The 21,935-nt window shown below is 45.2% G+C and overlaps 5 protein-coding genes across 5 annotated transcripts; all 5 read right to left on the reverse strand.

The window, feature by feature from the left end:
• Positions 1–5,170: 5,170 nt before the first annotated feature.
• Positions 5,171–7,125, reverse strand: F5147DRAFT_261652 (uncharacterized protein). Its single transcript, XM_041428909.1, has 14 exons — positions 7,031–7,125; positions 6,862–6,977; positions 6,779–6,811; positions 6,709–6,728; positions 6,642–6,656; positions 6,544–6,582; positions 6,450–6,478; positions 6,379–6,392; positions 6,294–6,329; positions 6,076–6,135; positions 5,883–6,017; positions 5,591–5,831; positions 5,482–5,533; positions 5,171–5,425 (listed from the first exon to the last, which is right to left on the reverse strand). Exons 2-14 carry the CDS (start codon positions 6,962–6,964, stop codon positions 5,222–5,224), a joined length of 981 nt encoding a protein of 326 aa, XP_041290958.1. The 5' UTR covers positions 6,965–6,977; positions 7,031–7,125; the 3' UTR covers positions 5,171–5,221.
• A 1,030-nt stretch (positions 7,126–8,155) lies between these two features.
• On the reverse strand, positions 8,156–10,100 carry F5147DRAFT_838216 (uncharacterized protein). Its single transcript, XM_041444134.1, has 14 exons — positions 9,988–10,100; positions 9,825–9,935; positions 9,742–9,774; positions 9,672–9,691; positions 9,605–9,619; positions 9,507–9,545; positions 9,415–9,443; positions 9,344–9,357; positions 9,259–9,294; positions 9,038–9,097; positions 8,845–8,979; positions 8,556–8,793; positions 8,447–8,498; positions 8,156–8,390 (listed from the first exon to the last, which is right to left on the reverse strand). The coding sequence occupies exons 1-14, from the start codon at positions 10,067–10,069 to the stop codon at positions 8,187–8,189; spliced, it is 1,068 nt and encodes a 355-aa protein (XP_041290959.1). The 5' UTR covers positions 10,070–10,100; the 3' UTR covers positions 8,156–8,186.
• A 979-nt stretch (positions 10,101–11,079) lies between these two features.
• On the reverse strand, positions 11,080–13,365 carry F5147DRAFT_838217 (uncharacterized protein). The gene is made up of 13 exons (XM_041444135.1): positions 13,076–13,365; positions 12,901–13,012; positions 12,818–12,850; positions 12,748–12,767; positions 12,592–12,694; positions 12,500–12,528; positions 12,429–12,442; positions 12,348–12,379; positions 12,126–12,185; positions 11,933–12,067; positions 11,646–11,883; positions 11,536–11,587; positions 11,080–11,480 (listed from the first exon to the last, which is right to left on the reverse strand). Exons 2-13 carry the CDS (start codon positions 12,971–12,973, stop codon positions 11,280–11,282), a joined length of 990 nt encoding a protein of 329 aa, XP_041290960.1. The 5' UTR covers positions 12,974–13,012; positions 13,076–13,365; the 3' UTR covers positions 11,080–11,279.
• Positions 13,366–14,640: 1,275 nt separating this feature from the next.
• On the reverse strand, positions 14,641–16,577 carry F5147DRAFT_261829 (uncharacterized protein). The gene is made up of 14 exons (XM_041428910.1): positions 16,505–16,577; positions 16,324–16,435; positions 16,241–16,273; positions 16,171–16,190; positions 16,104–16,118; positions 16,008–16,046; positions 15,916–15,944; positions 15,845–15,858; positions 15,756–15,791; positions 15,538–15,597; positions 15,348–15,482; positions 15,059–15,296; positions 14,953–15,001; positions 14,641–14,897 (listed from the first exon to the last, which is right to left on the reverse strand). The coding sequence occupies exons 2-14, from the start codon at positions 16,394–16,396 to the stop codon at positions 14,694–14,696; spliced, it is 945 nt and encodes a 314-aa protein (XP_041290961.1). The 5' UTR covers positions 16,397–16,435; positions 16,505–16,577; the 3' UTR covers positions 14,641–14,693.
• Positions 16,578–18,518: 1,941 nt separating this feature from the next.
• F5147DRAFT_261852 (uncharacterized protein) lies at positions 18,519–20,260 on the reverse strand. The gene is made up of 12 exons (XM_041428911.1): positions 20,021–20,260; positions 19,842–19,953; positions 19,759–19,791; positions 19,689–19,708; positions 19,622–19,636; positions 19,523–19,561; positions 19,432–19,460; positions 19,361–19,374; positions 19,277–19,312; positions 19,059–19,118; positions 18,866–19,000; positions 18,519–18,814 (listed from the first exon to the last, which is right to left on the reverse strand). The coding sequence occupies exons 2-12, from the start codon at positions 19,912–19,914 to the stop codon at positions 18,573–18,575; spliced, it is 696 nt and encodes a 231-aa protein (XP_041290962.1). The 5' UTR covers positions 19,915–19,953; positions 20,021–20,260; the 3' UTR covers positions 18,519–18,572.
• Positions 20,261–21,935: the final 1,675 nt, after the last annotated feature.

Here is a 21,935-nt window from a genome sequence, read left to right on the forward strand (position 1 = left end):
GCAACGTTAACTGAGACCAAAAGAATACAAATGTATACTCCAACATAGGGGACGTGCAATACGTACTCCTACTAATGCGGATTTGATACCCCGATTTCGAACATCGAAGTTCGAACTCGCTAGTGCTGCCGTGGTCCGGTTCGGTCCAGTTCAGAGGGTCCTTGACGAGAACCAAGAACCGAACCATGGTTCGGTTCTTTAAAATTGTCGAACCCAGAACCAGACCATTGAGAATGGTTCTCAATGGTCCAGTCCGGTTCTTGTCTGGTCCGAACACGAACCGAACCGAAAATTTTTCAAGCAACGGAAAAAACATTCACAAGACATCTACATGACATTGGGTAGCTAGTCTAACTGCATACCAACTGCATACCCTTCTGCCTCTACTGCTGATGACACATGTCCATTCTTATAGGCTGCCTTCATCAATTGTAGCGTGGAGAAAGTGGATGATGCGAGTGCGTTGTGGTGCAGAGTTGATGTGATGCCTGCGCTGGAGAAAGCGCGTTCAGAGGGAACGGAACTGCCTTGAATGGGCAGGTAATCACGCGCAACACGAGCTAGTGTTGGGTACTGCAGCGAATGTAACTAATCAAGAATGTAAGCGGGGAACAATGAATTTGAGGGCTGACTTACACCCCACCATGCCACAACATCATCAGTCTCCTCCAATGGTGAAGTAAGGTATGCAGAGAGCTCTTGATGAGGATCGCGCGTGCGATGGTCTGTAGCTTGACGTTCCATGATAGCGTCGCGCTGTTACAGTAACATGGCACGAGTCCCCCGCCAGCAGACAGCCCTCTGCCACCGCACGGCTATAGACGATACCGGAGTCTCACCAGCTCTATAACGATAGATGATGACAGATGATGAGAGACGATAAGCGGCAACTGCCGGCTTAGATAAGCGGTCTGGACCGCACGTGACGACACATGACGACATAGGTCTAGAAGACCTATTTATGTTATCAAGATAGAAGGCAAGCCTCGTGTTGCCTCATGTACTGATAGAAGGGTACCGCATGGACCCTATCTACGATAGAAGCCCACCTCATGGACGCTATCTCTGACTCATGTAGATAAGCAGATTAGAACCCAGCTTTAGGCTGAGCTTAGATACGAAGAGTAGCCTTATATAAGGTCGAAGATTAACAGTAGACGTTCCTTACTTTAATCTTACTAGGTTTACCCTTGAACTCCTTGTCCCGCTAAAGCTACCTGCTCGACATCGACTCGTACCTTCAGTGACGCCTCTCACTGTCTGTAAACCCTGCTATCATCTCAGCGTAACCCCTCGTTAACCACCACGAGCTACGTTCGAGTACGCAACCTTTGCTTGTCTGTAAAGGCTGACGACTCTCAGCACTCGGTACCACTGTCGTGGTTGTCGCTGTTAGATTATCCTAGTCGCACACGACCGTTTGTCGTAACACGCGCATCCAGGAAGCACCATAACAAATCGAAGCTTTCGTTGTTGATGACGTGGCCTCTGGCTCCTTGGGATGTGGTCCTGGGGCTGGAGGCGCTTGATAATATTTGTCAAACTAAGAATACATCTGGAGTTAGAGACCGGTAGGGTACTTAAGTTTGAATAGTACTCACCACTGCCTCAAGACGAGCCCTCCCGTTTGCGACCTTCGTCACAGTCCATCACTGTTCGACGTATGCTAACTTATAGTTAGGGTCAAGAACTGTAACAAAATGAGACATGGACTTAAGCAAAAAAAAAAGATACTCACCTAGACAGAGCGACAATATCCAAGGAGATCTGTTAGAGTTGAGAACCGGTGGAGGATCATGACTATCCAGGAAGCATATAGACTAGAACAAGTAGATATCTGTGATATAGGTAAACATATGTCAGAGTCTTGAGAATAAATTGATTAGTACTTACCTTCAAAAAGGCTAACAGTAGCCTGATTAACAAATAATGCAAATCTCGAAGACGGTGTTTTGATGTCAACATGGACACCGACGTCGTCATGGTTGGTGTCGAAGTCGAGGGAATTCAAAGGTCAAGGAACGGTTCGGGAAGGTTCGGGAAAGTCGAACCAGAACCGGACCACTAGTGAAGGTCCAGAACCCAGAACCGCTTTCCGGTCCGGTTCTGGCTGGTGAGGGAACCATGGACCGAACCACAGAGAACCGGACCAAAAGTCCGGTTCGAACCGTGGTTCTGGACCGGACCGCGGCAGCACTAGCAATAACACTCGTGCTTCATCTGATTTTTTTTACCTGCCTGATTCCGAATGGCCAAGGTGCATTGAATTCCTGCATGCGAGATCGGCATCCTTCCAACCAACATATATATGATATAAGACATCTGTGTGACCCATCATGTGGGATATCTGTACAACCTATGAAATGAGACATATGCCCAGTCTATGAGAGCAGACATCTGTGCAACATATGAAACGAGACCTCTGTGCTACCTATGAAATAAGACCTCTGCGCTACCTATGAAACGAGACCTCTGTGCAATCTATTGAAACCACACATGGAGGATATTCTAATCCAGTGTAACTACTAGCTACGGTCGTCTATGTTCCATCGGGGTCTCATAAATATAATTAGGTGCCTTGTAAAGGTCTCTTAAGATCATGAATCCATTGGCTCGCTTAGGCAAATTTTCAAATTATCGGCAATTTCTGGCGAGAAAACCCTTCGGGACATATTATTAAAGGTTTGACACATGGTACCCATTTTGGACATGTGTCAAAGGTTTGCGGCAGTTTGCAGTGTACAGCATTTGCGGAGTCAAAAAATGAACCAACTATGTAACCGCAAGCAATGCGGAACTCAAGTACTCACACCTGTGCCAATATTTTCTCTTGTTACCTCACTCGCATCGGTCATGGAAGACAAGAATAGATCTGCGCGTAAAGCTCGACGGACGGGCACTATACCGTCAAACCCAGAATGAACGACTATCGTATTTGGTCTGCCTACATAGTAATACTTGAGTATGGCATATATGTGAGACTAAAGTGTTGCTCCTGTGACAGATCCTCCAGACACATTCTTCCTCGCGTTCAGGAACTTTCTACTACCACTATGGAGGCCACCCTTTCCCATCTTTCTTTGTCCTCGGACACATCATAGTAAGTTTTTTCTCTGTCAACTACCCGATCACCTGATCACAGACGTGCTACTTTTCCTTTCCAGGTCCTTCACTCACTGTTTGTTTGTTCAGGTGACTGATGACGCCATGCTGTGATAACCTCTTCAATATCATGGTGTCATCGGCCATCTGGCCTTTATGAATCATGGTCATTCTTTTTGCTTAGACAGCTGCTTTCATTTACGTGCACTCTTAAAATATTGCATTTCTCAGCTGCATGGGCTTCGACACGCTACTCCAATGCCACTCTGAATTGCCTTGTGTACGTATATCATAATCTCGTTCAAGATTTTGGACTGATGGACATGCTACTAGTAAGACTTTGACAGGCCATACATGTCCAATGCACGAATCTGCAACCGTGGTCAGTTCTTGGTTGTTATTTTTTGTTTTTCCTCCTTCGTGCTCAAATATATGGTGATCCAGGGCATTCATAAACGCGTCAAATTCTCGGATTATCAGTCGTCTGTACTTGGACACGCTACTGTTACTTTCCTTGATTTATGGGACAGTTGCGTCACGCCCCACCTGAACGGCTCAGACGATGACATAGTAGATCCGACGGAGCCAATTGCGTCGCAAGCTATCTGAGCTTCCATAGATCGTACACACTTCTTGCGCTTTCGGTCTTTGTGTTCAAACAGCTGACAGACGGTAGTTTTCATGAACATGGAATTCTGGTCCATCAGCTGTCGGACTTAGATCCAGACACGCTGTTCATGTACTACCTGGGCGAGCAGATAACGACCTGTTGAAGTGAAGTGTATGCTTTCAAATGATCATTTCTTCGCACTAGAGCGACTCTAATTGATGTCAACGGTGTGTTGTGTGTATGCATCTCGTTCAGTATTTTACTCTCACAGTCGTGCTACTTGGCAAGATGGAAACAGATTGTTGCAAGGGCCCTAATACATATCTGACACATGATTTACAGTTGTATATATGATGTTATTCTGATCAAAGTATGTATGGCAGAGTCCTAAAACTTCATGATCGGCATCTCACTGATACTTTTGCAGGTGCGCTTTGTGCCTTCCGACTTGAAGCCCCGATTTTCTGCTCTACTCACCACTCACCACCCCTGATGTTCTTGCTGCATGCATTTGTGATATACTCGAGCCGTCAGTTTCTTTTTTAAAACTGATCACACTTGACATCATTGATCTATCTCAGCGACGCGTTACTTAGTTATAACATCCGCACGATAATTCATCTGGATATCGTGTGCGTTGTACTTGGACAAATGATGTGTGTAGAAGGGAGAAAATTTTGTGGACTTCCTTATATCGCCTGTCTGGACTCGCCAGATCACAAGGATCCCGAATCTAGATCGATGCACGGTTTGGACAGTGTGCTGGGGACTCACTAGGTGGGACACTATTAGTACCTCTGGCAGAACGACTGCGATCAATATGTGTATCTCCAATATTCAGATTGTCGTGGTCACTCTAGCGGTTGCTCAACACAATCGAAGTGCTTTGCATACATGATACAATTCACTGCATTCTGAAGCGACGCACCACCATTGGCGCACATGAAGGGTATTGCAATACCCGTGATGCGATAAAGAGCCGCGCGGCTAGTCAATGGAAAACTGTTGCAAGGCATGAGTAAGCTGAGGTGAGTTTTTATCTGTACACAAGTTGATTACGGATCGTTTGTGTCGTCATCCTGATGTGCGTCTTCCAGGATTTGCATCATCATCCATACCGAAAGACGTACAATCAAACCATGAGTTTACACGATTCATTCCTTTCATTCTCCTTGACCCATCGCATGGAGGAAATCACATCTGAGCACTGATGAGTCATCAGCCATGTGGCTTCACGATTCACAGTATCTATATGTCCAGACAGTGGAACACCAACGCGCAGAATTAATGCTCAAGGCACTTTTATTGATTCTCGTTGTATTTCAACAAAGCACGTTCCGGATAATTTCCCCTTAATATTTGGTTCAAGCGCGGGTACTTTGTTCTAGTAGTGATACAATAAGAAATAGCTGTGCCTAGACCTTTCAAATATACTATATGTCAAATAAATATCACAACGGATGCTCAATCAAATTTCTTCTCCCTGCAGACCATTCAGCAAGCATTTCTCTATACAAGACTGCTAGTCGATACATGTACATCTTCCTGGAAGACAATCGAATTCATGCTAATTTCTGCGTCGGAGTATGCCACAAGTTTGGCATGGTATTTTCGAATGCTCAGGATGAGGCGTGGTCCCAGCACAAACATCTGAATGACCAATAAAATTTGAGAAACACCATCGATTATCTGAGCTCCAATAGAAGTCGAATTCTACAAAAAATCATGAGCAGCGGTTACACATAAATGTCAGCAACAGGTCGGCGTACAAAGATTTTTGGAGAGAGGAAAGCAAGCTGGAAGCAAGAGACACCAACAAAGCTAACATGTGCGGAACTTCAGCATAAAAATATAACCGTGTTCACATCACAAGCTTACCTTGTGAAATAAAGAACGTGAGATTGTATCAGCACTCTGAAACAGTCCCCGATAGTCGATCCTGTTGATGGGCCGAGTCGTCGCAGGTCACGGAAGTGTTTCACAACAATCCAGACTGAAAAGCACAGTGCGAGGACCTCCCAAACAGTGTTGAGAATCGAAACCATTGAAAACAGAAGCTGTTCGTCCCCTTCATATAGTACATAACCGCACACATATGTGCCAGAAAGTATGAACTCCTCTGGTGTTTGTCCAATCAGCCGTGTTCTTCAAGTGACCAAGTAAAGCTCACCCAGTACAATATCGTTGAGTCCTATTACCGTGATCACTCCGCAGGCAATGTTCACAGCCAGGAAGATGATAACAAGGAACATAAGCATCGTTCTAGATCCCTGATACATGGCATGCAACCGAGCAATCATGATGACTTGCATCGTGTGTCAGTCATGTCAATATCACCGAGGTATTGTACCTGGGTAACTTACCGCCCAACATGGCAGTCACGATCACAATTGTGCCACTTACTGCGTAGTCCGCGATAGTACCTAAAAGTCCCAATTAATGAACACCATCGCACTAGTATCAAAGACTCCGACTTACACCTATTGAGTCATTATGTTGAGCAAAGTTCAATGCCTGTATTCTCACTCACCCCTGCATGTGAGTGTATTGATTGAATGGGAATGAGATGGTTGCAGAATACTCACTGTATCTGTCAGCGATACCGATGGCACATATTCTGTGTCCTGCTGGTCAGAAAAACGAAATACAGCGCATATGAGCCATACCCAGAAGAAAGACGCTAGTCGTCACAGATGAGCTATTAGCACAGTGCAAAGTTGTTGGTGTCGACACATACAAAGAAAATGGTATTCCAATGAAGCGTATCTAGAACATTTTGGAGTCAGCACAAGTTGCCCACCACGCTAAAAAGTACAACATGAGGTACTAACAATCAAATACAACACAGTCATGAGAGACCAGCATTGTCTCTGCCGCGAATTAATTGCATTCTCTTGTTTTCTTCTGATACGGGACTCTTGTCACTCACCCAGATGAGTTCAATCTGTGACGCCATTCTCAGCGAGTTGGCTTCTCCGACGATGACATCGACGTACCTCTTGTCTCAGTGTTAAGACTGGAGATATTATGAGAATATCAGTGATTTTCTAATACTGTCCTGCTCACCCCAATCGTATACCACCATGACGCAGGCGGCAACTGTAAAACCCCAAGTCAACGTTAGATCTAGACATCTTGATGCAACAGACCTTCGAAATAGCTGGTAATAATATTTAAATTGATTTGTGGCCACAAACTGGGATCATTTGAGACGAAAGTCATGTTCGAGGGATGGGTGTGAGCGAATGCCATGGCAGCGTTCGTGCTAGATATACCACCGTTCAGCGCTCCCTACTCTACGGACATACATTTACATACAGAGGGGATACACATGTACACACATACACACAGTAAATGGTCTAGGACTGTATCTAATCTGAGAATCGACGTCATTGGCAAATTGCGAAATTTACATGAAGTTGGAGCGTAGGTCTGTGGACAAGCTGTGATAAAAGCCATTACTACCTTCGGTGTCTGCCGAGAATTGAGTTGGACTTTGTTTGTACGCGACAAAGATAACTCCAACCCTTTTCACCCACTTGATTGGCCACCCCTTCACGGATACTCAACACTATGTTCACATTTTCCAATTCATTCAAACCCTTCATCTTGTCTTCGTTCTAAATATGATCGTTTTCGCTATCTAACCCCGTCTCACGATATAACTCATCTTGCCAATCCTCAGCTCATCCTCGTCCGGCATCAGGTTCAAATTTACATGTAAGTATTATACGTACTCTAGCCATCACGCTGGCATAGCTATATGCCACAACTCAATTTTATTCCTAGACGTCTTCTCTACAGACTTCCGATCTGAGAATGCCTGCCCATGTGCACCCACTCTAATCTGCACGTTCCAATATGGAGTTTGTACCTAAAAGAATTGGTACGGGTGTTAGAGACAGCTTATTTGTGGTTTTTGAACAGCTGTAAGTTGTTTACCCCGTTCCACCACTCTCGGCGACATATGCTAGGCTGACCGTCGATACATCAGCACTCATGCATTTGCTGTCCTCGAGCATAGCTTTCACATATTGTAAGTACTTGCATACTCTCGGTCCTCAGTCCTCCTTTCACCTTATCTCGTATCTGGTCCCCCTCTCAGTGCCATCAGACTCGGAGCCACGTACGTTCTCCTTGACCCATCGCATGGAAGAAATCGCATCTGAGCACTGATGAGTTATCAGCCATGTGGCTTCACGATTCGCAGTATCTATATGTCCAGACAGTGGAACACCAACGCGCAGAATTAATGCTCAAGGCACTTTTATTGATTCTCGTTGTATTTCAACAAAGGACGTTCCGGATAATTTCCCCTTAACACTTAGTTCAAGCGCGGGTACTTCGTTCTAGTAGTGATACAACAACAAATAGATTTGCCTAGACCTTTCAGATGTACTATAAGTCAAATAAATATCACAACGGATCCTCGATCAAATTTCTTCTCCCTGCAGACCACTCGGGAAGCATTTCTCTATACAGTACTGCTAGTCGATACATGTACATGCTCCTGGAAGACAATCAAATTCATGCTAGTTTCTGCGTCAGAGTATGCCACCAGTTTGGCGTGGTATCCTCGAACGCTAAGGATGAGACGTGGTCCCAGCACAAATAACTGAATGACCATACAAATTTGAAGAGCACCACCGAGTATCGAAACTCCAAGGGAATCCGAATTCTAATAGAAATGATGAGCACCAGTTGCACGCAGATATCAGCACCAGCTCAGCGCACCGGGAGTTCTGGGAAGAGAAAAGCAAGCTGGACGCAAGAGACACCAACAAAGCTAACATGTGCGCAACTTGAGCAGAAAAATATGACCGCGTTCACATTACAAGCTCACCTTGCAAAATAGAGAACATGAGATTGTATCAGCACTCTGAAACAGTCCCCGATGGTCGATCCTGTCGATGGGCCGAGTCGTCGCAGCTCACGGAAGTGTTTTACAGCAACCCAAACTGAAAGGCACAGTGCGAGGACCTCCCAAACAGTGTTGAGCATCCAAACCATTGATCCAAGAAGCAGGGAGTTGCCTTCCAATTCAGAACTGCACATATAAATGCCAGAGAGTACCAGCTCCTCTGGTGTTTGTCCAATCAGCCGTGTTCTTCAAGTTAACAAGTAAAGCTTACCCCCTACAGTATCTTTCAGTATTATTGCCATGATCACTCCGCAGGCGATGTTTACGGCCAGGGAAATGATAATAAGGAACACAAGCATCGTTCTAGATCCCTGATACATAGCATGCAACCGAGCAATCATGATGACTTGAATCGTGCGCAAGTCAGGTCGATATCACAGAGGTATTGCACCTGGTCAACTTACCACCCAACATGACAGTCAAAGCCACAGTTGTGCCATTTAATACGTAGTACGCGATAATGCCTAAAACTCGCAATTAGTGAACGCCCTCGCACTAGTATCAAAGACTCCAACTTACACCTAGTATTGAGTCATTATGTTGAGCCAAGTTCAATGGTTGAAACCTCACTCACCCCTGCATATGAATGCATTAATTGGATGGAAATGAGATGGTTGCAGAATGCTTACTGCATCTGGCAGTGATACCGATGGCATATTTCCTGTGTGCCGCCGGTCAGAAAAATGGAACACAACGCATATGAGACATACCCAGAACATTGACACTAGTTGTCATAGATGAGCTATTAGCACAGTCTGAAGTTGTTGATCTCGATACATACACAAAATACGGTATTCCACTATAGCGTATCTAGAACATTTTGGAGTCAGCACAAGTTGCCCACCATGCTAAAGTACAACATGAGGTACGAACAATCAAATACAGCACGGTCATGAGAGACCAGCGTTGTCTCTGTCGCGAATTCATTGCATGCTCTTGTTTTCTTCTGATACGGGACTTTTGTCACTCACCCAGATGAGTTCAATCTATGACAGCATTCTTAGCGAGTTGGCTGCTCGAGCAATAACATCGACGTACCTCTTGTCCGAGTGTTAAGACTGGAAATATTATGAGAATATCAGCGATTTTCGAACACTGTCCTGCTCACCCCAATCGTGTACCACGACGACGCCGGCGGCAACTGCAAAACCCCAAGTCAACCTTGGATCTAGACATGTTAATGTGACGAACCTATCCAATAGCTGACTGACAAATTGAAATTGATTGTCGGCCACCAACCGGGATCATTTGAGACGAAGGTCATGTTCGAGGGATGGTGTGAGCAAATGGGCAGCGTTCGTGCTAGATATACCCCCAGTCAAATCCTACTCCAGAGTCCACGGACATTACATACACTGGAGGGGATACACATGTACACACGTACATACAGCAAATGGTCTAGGACTGTATCTATGTAATCTAAGAATCAACGTCATTGGCAAATTACGAAAATTACATGTTGTAGCGTTGGTCTAAGGCAGACAAGCTGTAACTTATAAAAGCCATTACTACCTTCGGTGTTTGCCGAGAATCCTCAGTTTCGGACTTTGTTTGTACGCCACAAAGATACTCCAACCACTTGATTGGCCACCCCTTCACGGATACAATAACACTATGTTCACATTTTCTAATGCATTCAAACCCTTCACCTCGTCTTCGTTCTAAATACGATCGCTTTCGCTATCTAACCAACCTGGTACGGGTGTTGGAGACGGCTTACAGGGTGTCTGGTTTTGACCAGCTGTAAGTTGTTTACCCTGTTCCACTACTCTCGATATGCTGGGCTGACCATCGACATCAGTGCTCATGCGTCCGCTGTCCTCGAGCATAACACCGTTACACTTTACATATTGTAAGTACTTACATACTCTTGGTCCTTAATTTTCCTTTCACCCCTCTCAGACACGCCTTGAACTAAACGTGTATGTTCTTTCAACTCGCTCGATCTAATGAATAAAAAAACTTGGAATGCTAACAAAATTGGCGATCTACTTCCCAATGACATACTTTCATTGTTCCGCCATCGTTCGTGTCATCATCCCTTGTACTAATATTGTGTCTTCCAGGATTCGTATCATCATTTCTGACAGTCGATGCCTTATCTAGCCTGACATCATCCTTTTTTCATCGTGCTTCCGTTTAGTGCGGGATTGACAACCTTCCCACCATCGACACCTGGAATCTTGGATCATCGTTCCTCTCTGGAACTTTATTCTCCTCAAGATCATCCTGAGCTAATGTATTCGTGCAATATATCAGATATATCATATATCACCGGTTACCCACACCCACAAGTTGTTTTCCTTATTGGTCGTCGAGACAGCCCACATGCGAGACGTCATGGTACTCTTCAATGTTCCTGCAAAACGTCTTCGAGTCTCCCGCGTTTCCCACCTTTTTACTGATTCTCGTTATATTTCCATCGCCCATCAAGGACCAGGTTGGTTACTGGACGTTCCGGATAATTTCACCTTGCCAATTAGTTCAAGCGCGGGTACTGCATATGGCATTCCAATAGTAATGCAACAAGAAATAGGTTTGTCTAGACCTTCCAAGTATAGTTCGAAACACCGCATGTTAAATAAATACCACGACGGATCCTGCACCATATTTTTGCTCCCCGTAGACTACTCGGCAAGCATTTCCCTATACAGTACTGCTAGTAGATCCATGTACATCTTCCTGGAAGACAATCGAATTCATGGTAGTTTCTGCGTCGGAGTATGCCACGAGTTTGGCATGGTGTTCTCGAATGCTCAGGATGAGGCGTGGTCCCAGCACAAACATCTGAATGACCATAAAAATTTGAAGAGCACTACCGAGTATCGAAACTCCAATATCTGATTTCTACAGAAATGATGAGCGGTGGTTACACGCGGATGTTAGCGACAAGTCGGCGCACCGCAATTTTTGGAGAGAGAGCAGCAAGATGGAGGCAAGAGACACCAACAAAGCTAACACGTCCGGCACTTGAGCATAAAAATATAACCGCATTCGCATTACAAGGCTCACCTTGCAAAATAAAGGGCGTGAGATTGTATGAGCACTCTGAACCAGTCCCCGAGAGTTGATCCTGTCGATGGGCCGAGTTGTCGCAGGTCACGGAAGTGTTTCACAGCAACCCAGACAGAAAGGCACAGTGCGAGGACCTCCCAAACAGTGTTGAGCCCCCAGGCCATTGAAATAAGAAACCGCTCTTCGCTACCAATCCCATAATCGCACGTATGCATGTCAGAGAGTATCATCTCCTCTGGTGTGCCCAATGAGCCGTGACCTCCAAGTCAACAAATAAAGCTTACCCATTACGGTCTCGTGGAGTGCTATTGCCACGATTACTGCGCAAAATATGTTTACAGCCAGGAAGATGATAACAAGGAACATAAGCATCTTTCTAGATCCCTGATACATGACATGCAACCGAGAAATCATGATGACTTGCATCGTGTGTCAGTCAGGTCAATATCACAGAGGTATTGCACCTGGTCAACTTACCACCCAACATGTCAGTCAAAATCACAATTGAGCCATTTACTGCGTAGTCCGTGATGGCACCTAAAACTCCCAATTAGTGAATACCATCGCACTAGTATCAAAGACTCCGACTTACACCTATCGAGTCATTATGTTGAGCCAAGTTCGATGATTGTAGTCTCACTCACCCCTACATATGAGTATATTGCTTGGATGGGTATAAGATGGTTGCAAAATACTCACTCCATCTGTCAGCGATACCGATGGCATATACTCTGTGTATCGCCGGTCAGAAAAATGGAACACAGCGCATATGAAACATACGTAGAACAGAGATACTAGTTATCAGAGATGACTCATTAGCAAAGTGCGAAGTTGTTGATTTCTATACATACACAGAATATGGTATTCCAATATAGCGTATCTAGAACATTTTGGAGTCAGCACAAGTTGCTCACCACGCTAAACCACAACATGAGGTACTAACAATCAAATAAAGCACGGTAATGAGAGACCAGTGTTTTCTCTGCAGCGAATTGATTGCATTCTTCTGATACGGAACTCTTGTCACTCACCCAGATGAGTTCAATCTATGACAACCATTCTCAGCGAGTTGGCTGCTCTGGCAATGACATCGACGTACCTCTCCGCTGAGCGTTAAGACTGGAAATATCATGAGAATATCAGCGATTTTGGAACACTGTCCTACTCACCCCAATCGTATAGCATCACGACGACCGCGGCAACTGTGAAACTGCATGTCAATGTTAGATCTAGACATCTTGATGCGACAAACCTGTCCAATAGCTCAAAAAAATATTCCAACTGATATGCGGCCAGTAACTGGGATCATTTGAGATGAAGGTCATGTTAGAGGGATGGGTGTGAGCGAATGGGCAGCGTTCGTGCTAGATATATTGCCGCCCAATCAAATCCTACTCCACGGACATACAGAGGGGATACACACGTACACATATACATACAGCAAATGGTTGAGGACTATATATAATCTAAGAATCGACGTCATTGGCAAATGACATGTTGGAGCGAGGACGTCTCGTTTATCGGATTACCGGCGTTTGAGGACGGGGTTTGGACCGGAGATCAGTACGGCGATCATATCCATCTGATTTCTTTCATTGAACTGTTCTCTAACCTGAAACATGAAGGAGCCATCAGACGATCCATCAAGTCCTCTTGTTTTTAAGCGGCGGACGCGGACGCGACAGAGGAATATAAGATAACGTGTAGAAGTTGAACCGTTCCATATTGGACCTAAGTTGGTGCGCATTAGCTGATGCAAAATTTCAAGCCCCGCATGATTTGCCGAGCTGCCGCCGTTCTACCACCTGTCGAAAAACCAGACTTTGTTTGGACGTCACAAAGATACTCCAACCCTTTTCACTCGACAGAAAGGGCTCGACTCATATAAGTAGACCGAGAAAATTATTGGTCTCCCAGGCACGCCTTGAACCGAACATATATGTTCTTCTGTCAATTCGCTCAATAGGTAAGGCATCGACTAAATGATGATATGAATCCTGGAAAACGCACTTTTGTACAAGGGACGACGACACGAACTGTGTTGAGAAGGTCTATTAGAAATCAGATCGCCGATTCTGTTAGCATTCCAAGTTTTATTATCTATCTATAACCTGGCATCTACTCCAAATCTGCTCTATGCAATTCTTCCTTCTTGTCCGTCACGCGGATTGTCGAACATGCGTTTCCCTCAACTTCTCGCCATCAATACACCTTGCGCCGTTCAAGTGACCATTTGCCTGCCCCAGGAGCGATTGTGATCGATTGATCGATGCCAATTGGTGTATGCATGCATGCAAGTTTGTATTTCGTTAGTGCTTTACTTTGATGGTCGTGCTTAGCAGGGGCTTCAGTAGACCTCATCTCGAGCTTGTCATGCTCATTCGCTACAGCCGAGCGATGAGTCCGCGGGATTCCTTCATTTTCCTTCTCCGTGGCCCGAATGGATAGAAATGCATCTCAGGCTAATGAGCTAATCTATATCAGCCAGGTGGGCTTCACACTTCATAGTCACTTTTTCATCATTTCAGTGCGAAACTTCGAAAACAGGTAGAATCAGCCGTCTGGGTACCTGCACAAATTATCATCGTATTTCAATATCTGGCATCAAGTACCATGGGGATCAAGGACCGTGTCAGTTGCTAGACGTTGAAACCGCCAGCTTTGAACTCTGAAGAGGATGAAGATGCTCTGCCTCCTGGCTATGTATAACATGTGTATGCGTTCTATGTAATCTTGGACCCTGAAGATCCTGAGACCCTGAACTTTGTCTCTGCACTCGCCCCGCACTGGTTCTAGCTCTCCTTTCCTGCTAACTCTGCACCCTTCCTAGCCCTGCTTTTTTGCTAACGCCGGCTCCGCAAACCCTTGCTCGAGCTCCCCATGTTAACATATCTCAGCTCACCACTTGGTGCAAGCATAGGTAAGTAGCTACTCCGTTCCTGATGCCGATTTCAAATATACTTCGAAACACCATATATTAAATAAATAACACGACGGATTCTCCACCAATTTCTCCCCCCTGCAGACGACTCGGCAAGTATTTCCCTACACAGTACTGCTAGTCGATACATGTACATGCTCCAGAAAGATAATCGTATTCATGGTAGTTTCTGCGTCGGAGCATTCCACAAGTTCAGCGTGGTATTCTCGAACACTAAGGATGAGGCGTGGTCCCAGCACAAACATCTGCACGACCGATAAAATTTGAACAGCACCATCGAGTATCTGATCTCCAATAGAATTCGCATTCTATAGAAATGATGAGCAGTGGTTTCACGCAGATGTCAGTCAAAGGTCAGCGCACCAATTTTGGAGAGAGATAAACAAGCTGGATGCAAGAGACACCAACAAAGCTAACATGTGCGGAACTTGAGCAGAAAAACATAACCGCATCCATATTACAAGCTCACCTTGCAAAATAGAGAACGTGAGATTGTATCAGCACTCTGAAACAGTCCACGATCTTCGATCCTGTCGAGAGGCTGTATCGTCGCATCTCACGGAAGTGTTTCACAGCAATCCAGACTGAAAGACACAGTACGAGGACCTCCCAAACACTGTTGAGGACCGATATCATTGAAATAAGCAGCGGGTCGGTCCCTTCCAATTCATAACCGCACATATGCGCGCCAGAGATTATCAGTTCCCCTAGTGTTTATCCAATAAGCCCTGTTCCTCAAGTCAACAAGTAAAGCTTACCCCCTACAAGGTACTTGAGGGCTATTACCATGATCACTGCGCAGGCGATGTTTACAGCCAGGAAGATAATGACAAGGAACATCAGCATCGCTCTAGATCCCTCATACATGGCATGCAACCGAGAAATCATGATGACTTGATCGTGTCAGTCAGGTCAATATCACAGAGGTATTACACCTGGGTCACTCACCGCCCAACATGGCAGTCAAGGCCACATTTGTGCCATTCACTGCGTGGTTCGCGATAGTGCCTAAAATTCCCAATCAGTTAACATCCTCGCACTGGTATCAAAGACTCCGACTTACACCTATCGAGTCATTATGTTGAGCCAACTTCAATGGTTGGAATCTCACTCACCCCTACATATGAACGTATTGATTGGATGAGAATGAGATGGTTGTAGAATACTCACTGCATCTGTCAGCGATACTGATGCCATGTTTTCTGTGTGCCGCCGGTCAGAAAAATGGAACACAGGCAGCGCATATGAGGCATACCCAGGATATTGGTACTAGTTGTCAGAGACGAGCCATTAGCACAGTGCAAAGTTGTTGATCTCGACACATACATAGAATATGGTATTCCAATATAGCGTATCTAGAACATTTTAGAGTCAGCACAAGTTGCCCACCACGCTAAGGCACAACATGAGGCACTAACAATCAAATACAGCACGGTCATGAGAGACCAGCGTCTTCTCTGCCACGAATTAATTGCATTCTCGTCTTCCTCTGATACGGGACTCTTGTCACTCACCCAGATGAGTTCAATCTATGACACCATTCTCAGCGAGTTGACCGCTCCGGCGATGACATCGACGTACCTCTTGTCCGAGTGTTAAGACTGAAAATTTCATGAGAATAACAGGAATTTTCCAACACTATCCTGCTCACCCCAATCGTATACCACCACAACTAGCGCGGCAACTGTGAAACCGCACGTCAACGTCAGATCTAAACATCTTGATGCGACAAACCTGTCCAATAGCTCAAGAAAATGTTGAAACCGATATACGGCCAGTAGGTGGGATCATTTGAGACGAAGGTCATGTTCGAGGGATGGGTGTGAGCGAATGGACAGCGTTCACGCTAGATATACCCCCAGTCAAATCGTACTCCACGGACATACATTTATATACAGAGGGGATACACACGTACACACAGCAAATGGTTCTAGAACTGTTTCTGATCTGTCATTGGCGAATGACGAAATTTACGTGTTGAAGCGAATTGGTCTAGCTGTAAGCGTGTACGGATATGCATGAAACAAGTGTACACACTTTTCGGCATCATGAGCTCGAGGCGCAACAGCCCTCCAATTATTCTTATGGAGCAAGGATCATTCTCATTCTGCGGAACTCAGACAATACAATACAAAGCGCACCATGTTGAATAGCTATGTGACATCATCGGGGGAAATTGCACCGCCAGGAAGCTAATCTCTGATTGTACACGCTCATCTTGATGGCATCGTGTTTCAGTAAACATGTAAGAGACTAATATTGAAATCCATCGTTGCCGTGTAGGTCGGATGTCCGTCCTGTGTTGGCAGATAAACGTTGAACTTGGAAGTCCGCAGCGCTACTACCTTCGGCGTTTGCGGAGTCGAAAAATGAACCAAGCTGTAATACGGCTCTGCTGCCTCTGCGAGCAATATTAAGGCGGCCGATCCGGAACCCACACCTGTGCCAATTTCTCTTGTTACCTCGCTCGCATCGATCATAGAAGACAAGGATTGACCTGCGCGTGAAGCTCGACGGACAGGCTCTATGCCATCAAAACTAGAAGGAACGACTATCGTATTTGGTCTGCCTACATAATACTCAAATATATATATGAAACTAAAGTGTTAACAGATCCTCCAGACATATTCTACTACCGCTCAGGAGGCCACCCTTTCCCATCTTATAGTGAGTTTTTTTCTTTGTCAACTACCCGATCATCTAATCACAGACGTGCTACTTTGCTTTCCAAGTCCTTCACTCTTTGTTTGTTTGTTCAGGTGACGCTGTGCTGTGATAACCTCTTTAATGTTATGGTATCATCGGCCATCTGGCTTTTATATATGAATCTGATCGTTCTTTTTAGTCAGACATATGATAAGCTGCTTTTGGTTACGTTCACCCTTGAAATTTGAAATATCAGCTTTATCAGCTGCCTGGGCTTCGACACGCTATTCCAATGCCACTCTGAATTGCGTACGTATATTATAATCTCGTTTGAGATTTCACGCTGACGGACATACTACTAGTAGAACTTCGACAGGCTATACATGCCCAATGCACAAGTCTGCGATCATGGTCAGTCCTTGGTTATTATTTTTAGTTCTTCGTGCATCGTGCTCAGATGATAATCATGTATAAGTCGAATTCTCGGATCATCAGCTGTCTGAGCTCGGACATGCCACTTCTACTTTCCTTGGTCCATAGAATAGTCGCATCGCGCCCTACTCGAACAGCCCAGATGGATAATGACGCAGTAGATGCGACAGGGCCATTCCATCACAAGCCATCTCAGCTTCCATATATCGTGCGCACTTTTGCTTTCAGTCTTTGTGTTCAAACAGCTGACAGACAGTAATTTTCACAAGTGTAGATTTCTAGTCTATCAGCTGTCTCGCTTGACAGTATAGCCTGGTACTATTGGCTATCCAAGGGCTTCCCAGGTACACCTTAAACCAGACATGTGCAAGTCCAATTCATTCGATCGAGATAAATAAGAAACTTGGAATGCTGACAAAATCAGCGATCGAATTGCCGATCACATACTTTTACCATTGTTCGCATCAAACAGGTGTGTGCTAGTCCTTCTTTCATCCATCTCTCGCCTGCGATACAAGACCACTCGGCAAGCATATCCCTACACAGTACTGCTAGTCGATACATGTACATGCTCCTGGAAGACAATCGAATTCATGCTAGTGTCTGCGTCGGAGTATGCCACGAGTTTGGCGTGGTATTCTCGAACGCTCAAGATGAGGCGTGGTCCCAGCACAAACAATTGCACGACGAATAAAATTTGAAGAGCACCAGAGAGTGTCAGAGCTCCAATGGAATCTGAATTCTACAGAACCGATGAGCAGTAGTTGCATGCAGATATCATCAACAGGTCAGCGCACCGAGATTTCTGGAGACAGATGAGCAACAAGCTGGAGGCAGGAGACACTAAAAAAGCTAACATGTGCGGAACTTGAGTAGCAAAATATAACCGCATTCACACCACAAGCTCACCTTGCAAAATAAAGAATGTGAGATTGTATCAGCACTCTGAAACAGTCCCCGATGGTCAATCCTGTCGAAGGGCCGAGTCGTCGCAGGTCACGGAAGTGTTTCACAGCAACCCAAACTGAAAGACACAGTGCGAGGACCTCCCAAACAGTGTTGAGCATCCAAACCATCGGAAAAAGAAGCTGCTCGTCCACTTCATATACATAATAGCACTTATACGTGCCAGAGAGTATCAATTCCTCTGGTGTTCGCCTAATGAGCTGTGGTCTTCAAGTCAACAAGTAAAGCTTACCTAGTACAGTATCGTTGAGTTCTATTGCTGCAATTACTCCGCAGGGGATGTTTATAGCTAGGAACATAATAACAAGGAAGATAAGCATCGCTCTAGATCCCTGATACATTGCATGCAACCGAGCAATCATGACGACTTGCATCGTGCGTCAGTCAGGTCAATATCACAGAGGTATTGCACCTGGGGGACTCACTGCCCAACATGGCAGCTACGACTACATTTGTCGCACTCGTTGTGTAGAACATGATAGTGCCTAAAACTCGCATTTAGTGAACGCCCTCGCACTAGTATCAAAGACTCCGACTTACACCTATCGAGTCATTATGTTGAGCAAACTTCAATGCTTGTATTCTCACTCACCCCTACATATGAGTGTATTGATCGAATGGGAATGAGATGGTTGCAGAATACTCACTGCATCTGTCAGCGATACCCAGGGCGCAAATCCTGTGTGCCGCCGGTCAGAAAATGGAACACAGCGAACACGAGACATACGCAGGAGAGAGACACTAGTTGTCAGAGATGATTGATTAGCAAAGTGGAAAGTTGTTGATCTCGACACATACACAGAAAATGGTATTCCAATATAGCGTATCTAAAACATTTTGGAGTCAGCACAAGTTGCCCACCACACTAGAGCACGACATGGGTACGAACAATCAAATACAGCACTGTCATGAGAGACCAGCGTTGTCTCTGCCGCGAATTAATTACATTCTCCTGTTTTTCTTCCGATACAGGACTATTGTCACTCACCCAGATGAGTTCAATCTATGGCACCATTCTTAGCAAGTTAACTACCCCAACGATAACATCGACATACCTCTTGTCCCAGTGTCAAGACTGGAAATATCATGAGAATATCATCGATTTTCGAACACTGTCATGCTCACCCCAATCATATACCACCACCACGCCCGTGGCAACTGCGAAACTGCATGTCAACGTTAGATCTGGACATCCTAAAGCGACAAACCTATCCAATAACTTAAAAAGATATCCGAACTGATATACGGCCAGTAACTGGGACCATTTAAGACGAAGGTCATGTTCGAGGGGTGGGTGTGAGCAAATAGGCAGCGTTCGTGCTAGATATACCACCGTTCAGCGCTTGTATGACCAAAATCAGCATGATGGAGATGAGGATTTGCTCACGCCTCAACAACCCTGATCAGGTGAAACGGTACGAAATCAAACACGCAGCCGGTAATCAAGTATGATTCCCAAATCACTATTACGCACAGGACTGCTTAACACCAGGCGAGTTCCAGTCGTTTGTGATGTTGGCAACTTATTTCTAACGCGATTTTTGGGGTGTTTTCGCTGTGAGCTTGCAAAAATTGAGTTCCCTGTGAAATCATGCAGTCATCGATCTCTCACACACAGGCCAATGGAAGCTTGCGACTTGCTTGGAAGATTCGAAATTGGACACTCTATAGGCAGGCTCAGACTGCTTTTGCCAATAGCAGTGTCATTAGTGAGACTTCCGAGACTAACGGAGATGTTACCTAGAGTAAACATACTCGATTTTGGCACAGGTGTGAAAACGTACCAACGGTTGGGGTGAAACCAGCGGTACTATGACGCAATGATAGCAGTCTGTCCTCGTTCTACTCATATAATTGGGCTAGGGAGATCTAAAGATCAACCTGTACGGTTTAGTTGCAGTCGAGGTTACGTGGGTTTCGCATAAGAGAACGTAACAGGACAGATACCGAGCCTGAAATAAGTTGTCCTTACGAATGACTCGTCATCATGACATGACTTACCATGATGGCCGCTCATTGCGAGTGCAATGCATCGTGCACTTGACGTCACGCCAGGAAGCTAATTTCTGATTGTACAGGCTCATCTCGATGGTATCGTGTTTCAGTAAACACCTATCCTGTAAGAGACTAAGAGTGAAATCCATCGTTCCCATGGAGGTCCATCCTGTGTTGGCACAGATCAGTACTATCGAGTATTAACTACATGAAAGCTATAATATAGTTACCTGTGACAACACCAAATTACGGCGATGAATCAGGGCTTTAGAATTACTATCAACGGGGAAACGGAAACGAGGGTCCAAAACAACTTGTCGGAGGGTTGAAGTTCGAAGGATGTGTTGTTATAAGTACAAAATAGTCGCGTGGGCACAATGAATCGATAATACAAGGGTTTGCATTCGCGCACCAAACCTCCTGGTCTAAATTTTAATCAAAGTCCGCAGCGCTGTTTGCGGAGTCAAAATATGAACCAAGCTTACTAAGTCACAGCTCTGCAAGCAATGACGTTCCGGAATTCACACTTGTGCCAATTTCTCTTGTCACCTCGCTCGCATCGGTCATGGAAGACGAGAATAGACCTGCGCGTGAAGCTGGATGGACAGGCACTATGCTATCGAAGCTAAAATCGTATTTGGTCTGCCTACATAGTACTTGAGCATATATATGAAACTAGAGTGTTGCTCCTGTGACAGACCCTCCAGACACATTCTTGCTCGCGCTCAGGGACATTCTACTACCGCTCTGAAGGCCACCCTTTCTCGTGCTGGGACGCATTATAGCGGGTTTTTTTCTCTATCAACTACCTGATCAGAGATGCTACTCATCCTTTCCAGGCCCTTCACTCTCTGTCCGTTCGTCTGGGTGACCATGCTGTGATAACCTCTTCAATTTCATGGTGTCATCGGCCGCCTCTGGCTTTTATGAATCATGATCATTCTTTCTGTTCAGACAGATAATAGGTTGCTTTCATCTACGTTTACTCTTGAAAAATCGCTACTCTAAGGCCGAATTATATTGTGTACGTATGTCATAATCTTGTTCGACAATTTACACTGACTCACATGCTACTAATAAAACTTCGACAGGTCATACATGTAACACACGATTCTGCGATCATTGTCAGTTTCTGGTTGTTCTGTTTCGTGCTCAGATAGTCAGGGCCTTCATGAATACATCGAATTGTCAGATTATCAGCTGTCTGAGCTTGGACACGCTACTTCTACTTTTCTTGGTCAATGGAATGGTCGCATCGTGCCTCACCCAAACGACCCAGATGGATAATGGCACATGCGATAGATCCA

The sequence above is a fragment of the Suillus discolor genome (assembly GCF_016758755.1).
Source record: "Suillus discolor strain FC423 chromosome Unknown F5147scaffold_40, whole genome shotgun sequence".
Lineage (NCBI taxonomy): Eukaryota > Fungi > Basidiomycota > Agaricomycetes > Boletales > Suillaceae > Suillus > Suillus discolor.

Bases quoted from the DNA above. Each gene is read 5' to 3' on its own strand.
- F5147DRAFT_261652 (XM_041428909.1), bottom strand. From the start codon at position 6,964: ATGGCATTCGCTCACACCCATCCCTCGAACATGACTTTCGTCTCAAAT. The intron at 6,812-6,861 runs GTCTGTTGCATC...GGGGTTTTACAG, and splicing joins TATTACCAGCTATTTCGAAG to TTGCCGCCTGCGTCATGGTG. The intron at 6,479-6,543 runs GTTAGTACCTCA...AAAATGTTCTAG, and splicing joins TGACTGTGTTGTATTTGATT to ATACGCTTCATTGGAATACC.
- F5147DRAFT_838216 (XM_041444134.1), bottom strand. From the start codon at position 10,069: ATGACGTTGATTCTTAGATTACATAGATACAGTCCTAGACCATTTGCT. The intron at 9,098-9,258 runs GCATTCTGCAAC...TGCGAGTTTTAG, and splicing joins ATCACTGCCAGATGCAGTAA to GCATTATCGCGTACTACGTA. The intron at 8,794-8,844 runs GTAAGCTTTACT...GACAAACACCAG, and splicing joins ACTGAAAGATACTGTAGGGG to AGGAGCTGGTACTCTCTGGC.
- F5147DRAFT_838217 (XM_041444135.1), bottom strand. From the start codon at position 12,973: ATGACCTTCATCTCAAATGATCCCAGTTACTGGCCGCATATCAGTTGG. The intron at 12,851-12,900 runs GTTTGTCGCATC...GCAGTTTCACAG, and splicing joins TTTTTTGAGCTATTGGACAG to TTGCCGCGGTCGTCGTGATG. The intron at 12,186-12,347 runs GTGAGTATTTTG...TGGGAGTTTTAG, and splicing joins CGGTATCGCTGACAGATGGA to GTGCCATCACGGACTACGCA.
- F5147DRAFT_261829 (XM_041428910.1), bottom strand. From the start codon at position 16,396: ATGACCTTCGTCTCAAATGATCCCACCTACTGGCCGTATATCGGTTTC. The intron at 15,483-15,537 runs GTGAGTGACCCA...GACACGATCAAG, and splicing joins CTTGACTGCCATGTTGGGCG to TCATCATGATTTCTCGGTTG. The intron at 14,898-14,952 runs GTGCGCTGACCT...TCATTTCTATAG, and splicing joins TTTATCTCTCTCCAAAATTG to AATGCGAATTCTATTGGAGA.
- F5147DRAFT_261852 (XM_041428911.1), bottom strand. From the start codon at position 19,914: ATGACCTTCGTCTTAAATGGTCCCAGTTACTGGCCGTATATCAGTTCG. The intron at 19,709-19,758 runs GTGAGCATGACA...TGATATTTCCAG, and splicing joins GGTGGTGGTATATGATTGGG to TCTTGACACTGGGACAAGAG. The intron at 18,815-18,865 runs GTAAGCTTTACT...GGCGAACACCAG, and splicing joins ACTCAACGATACTGTACTAG to AGGAATTGATACTCTCTGGC.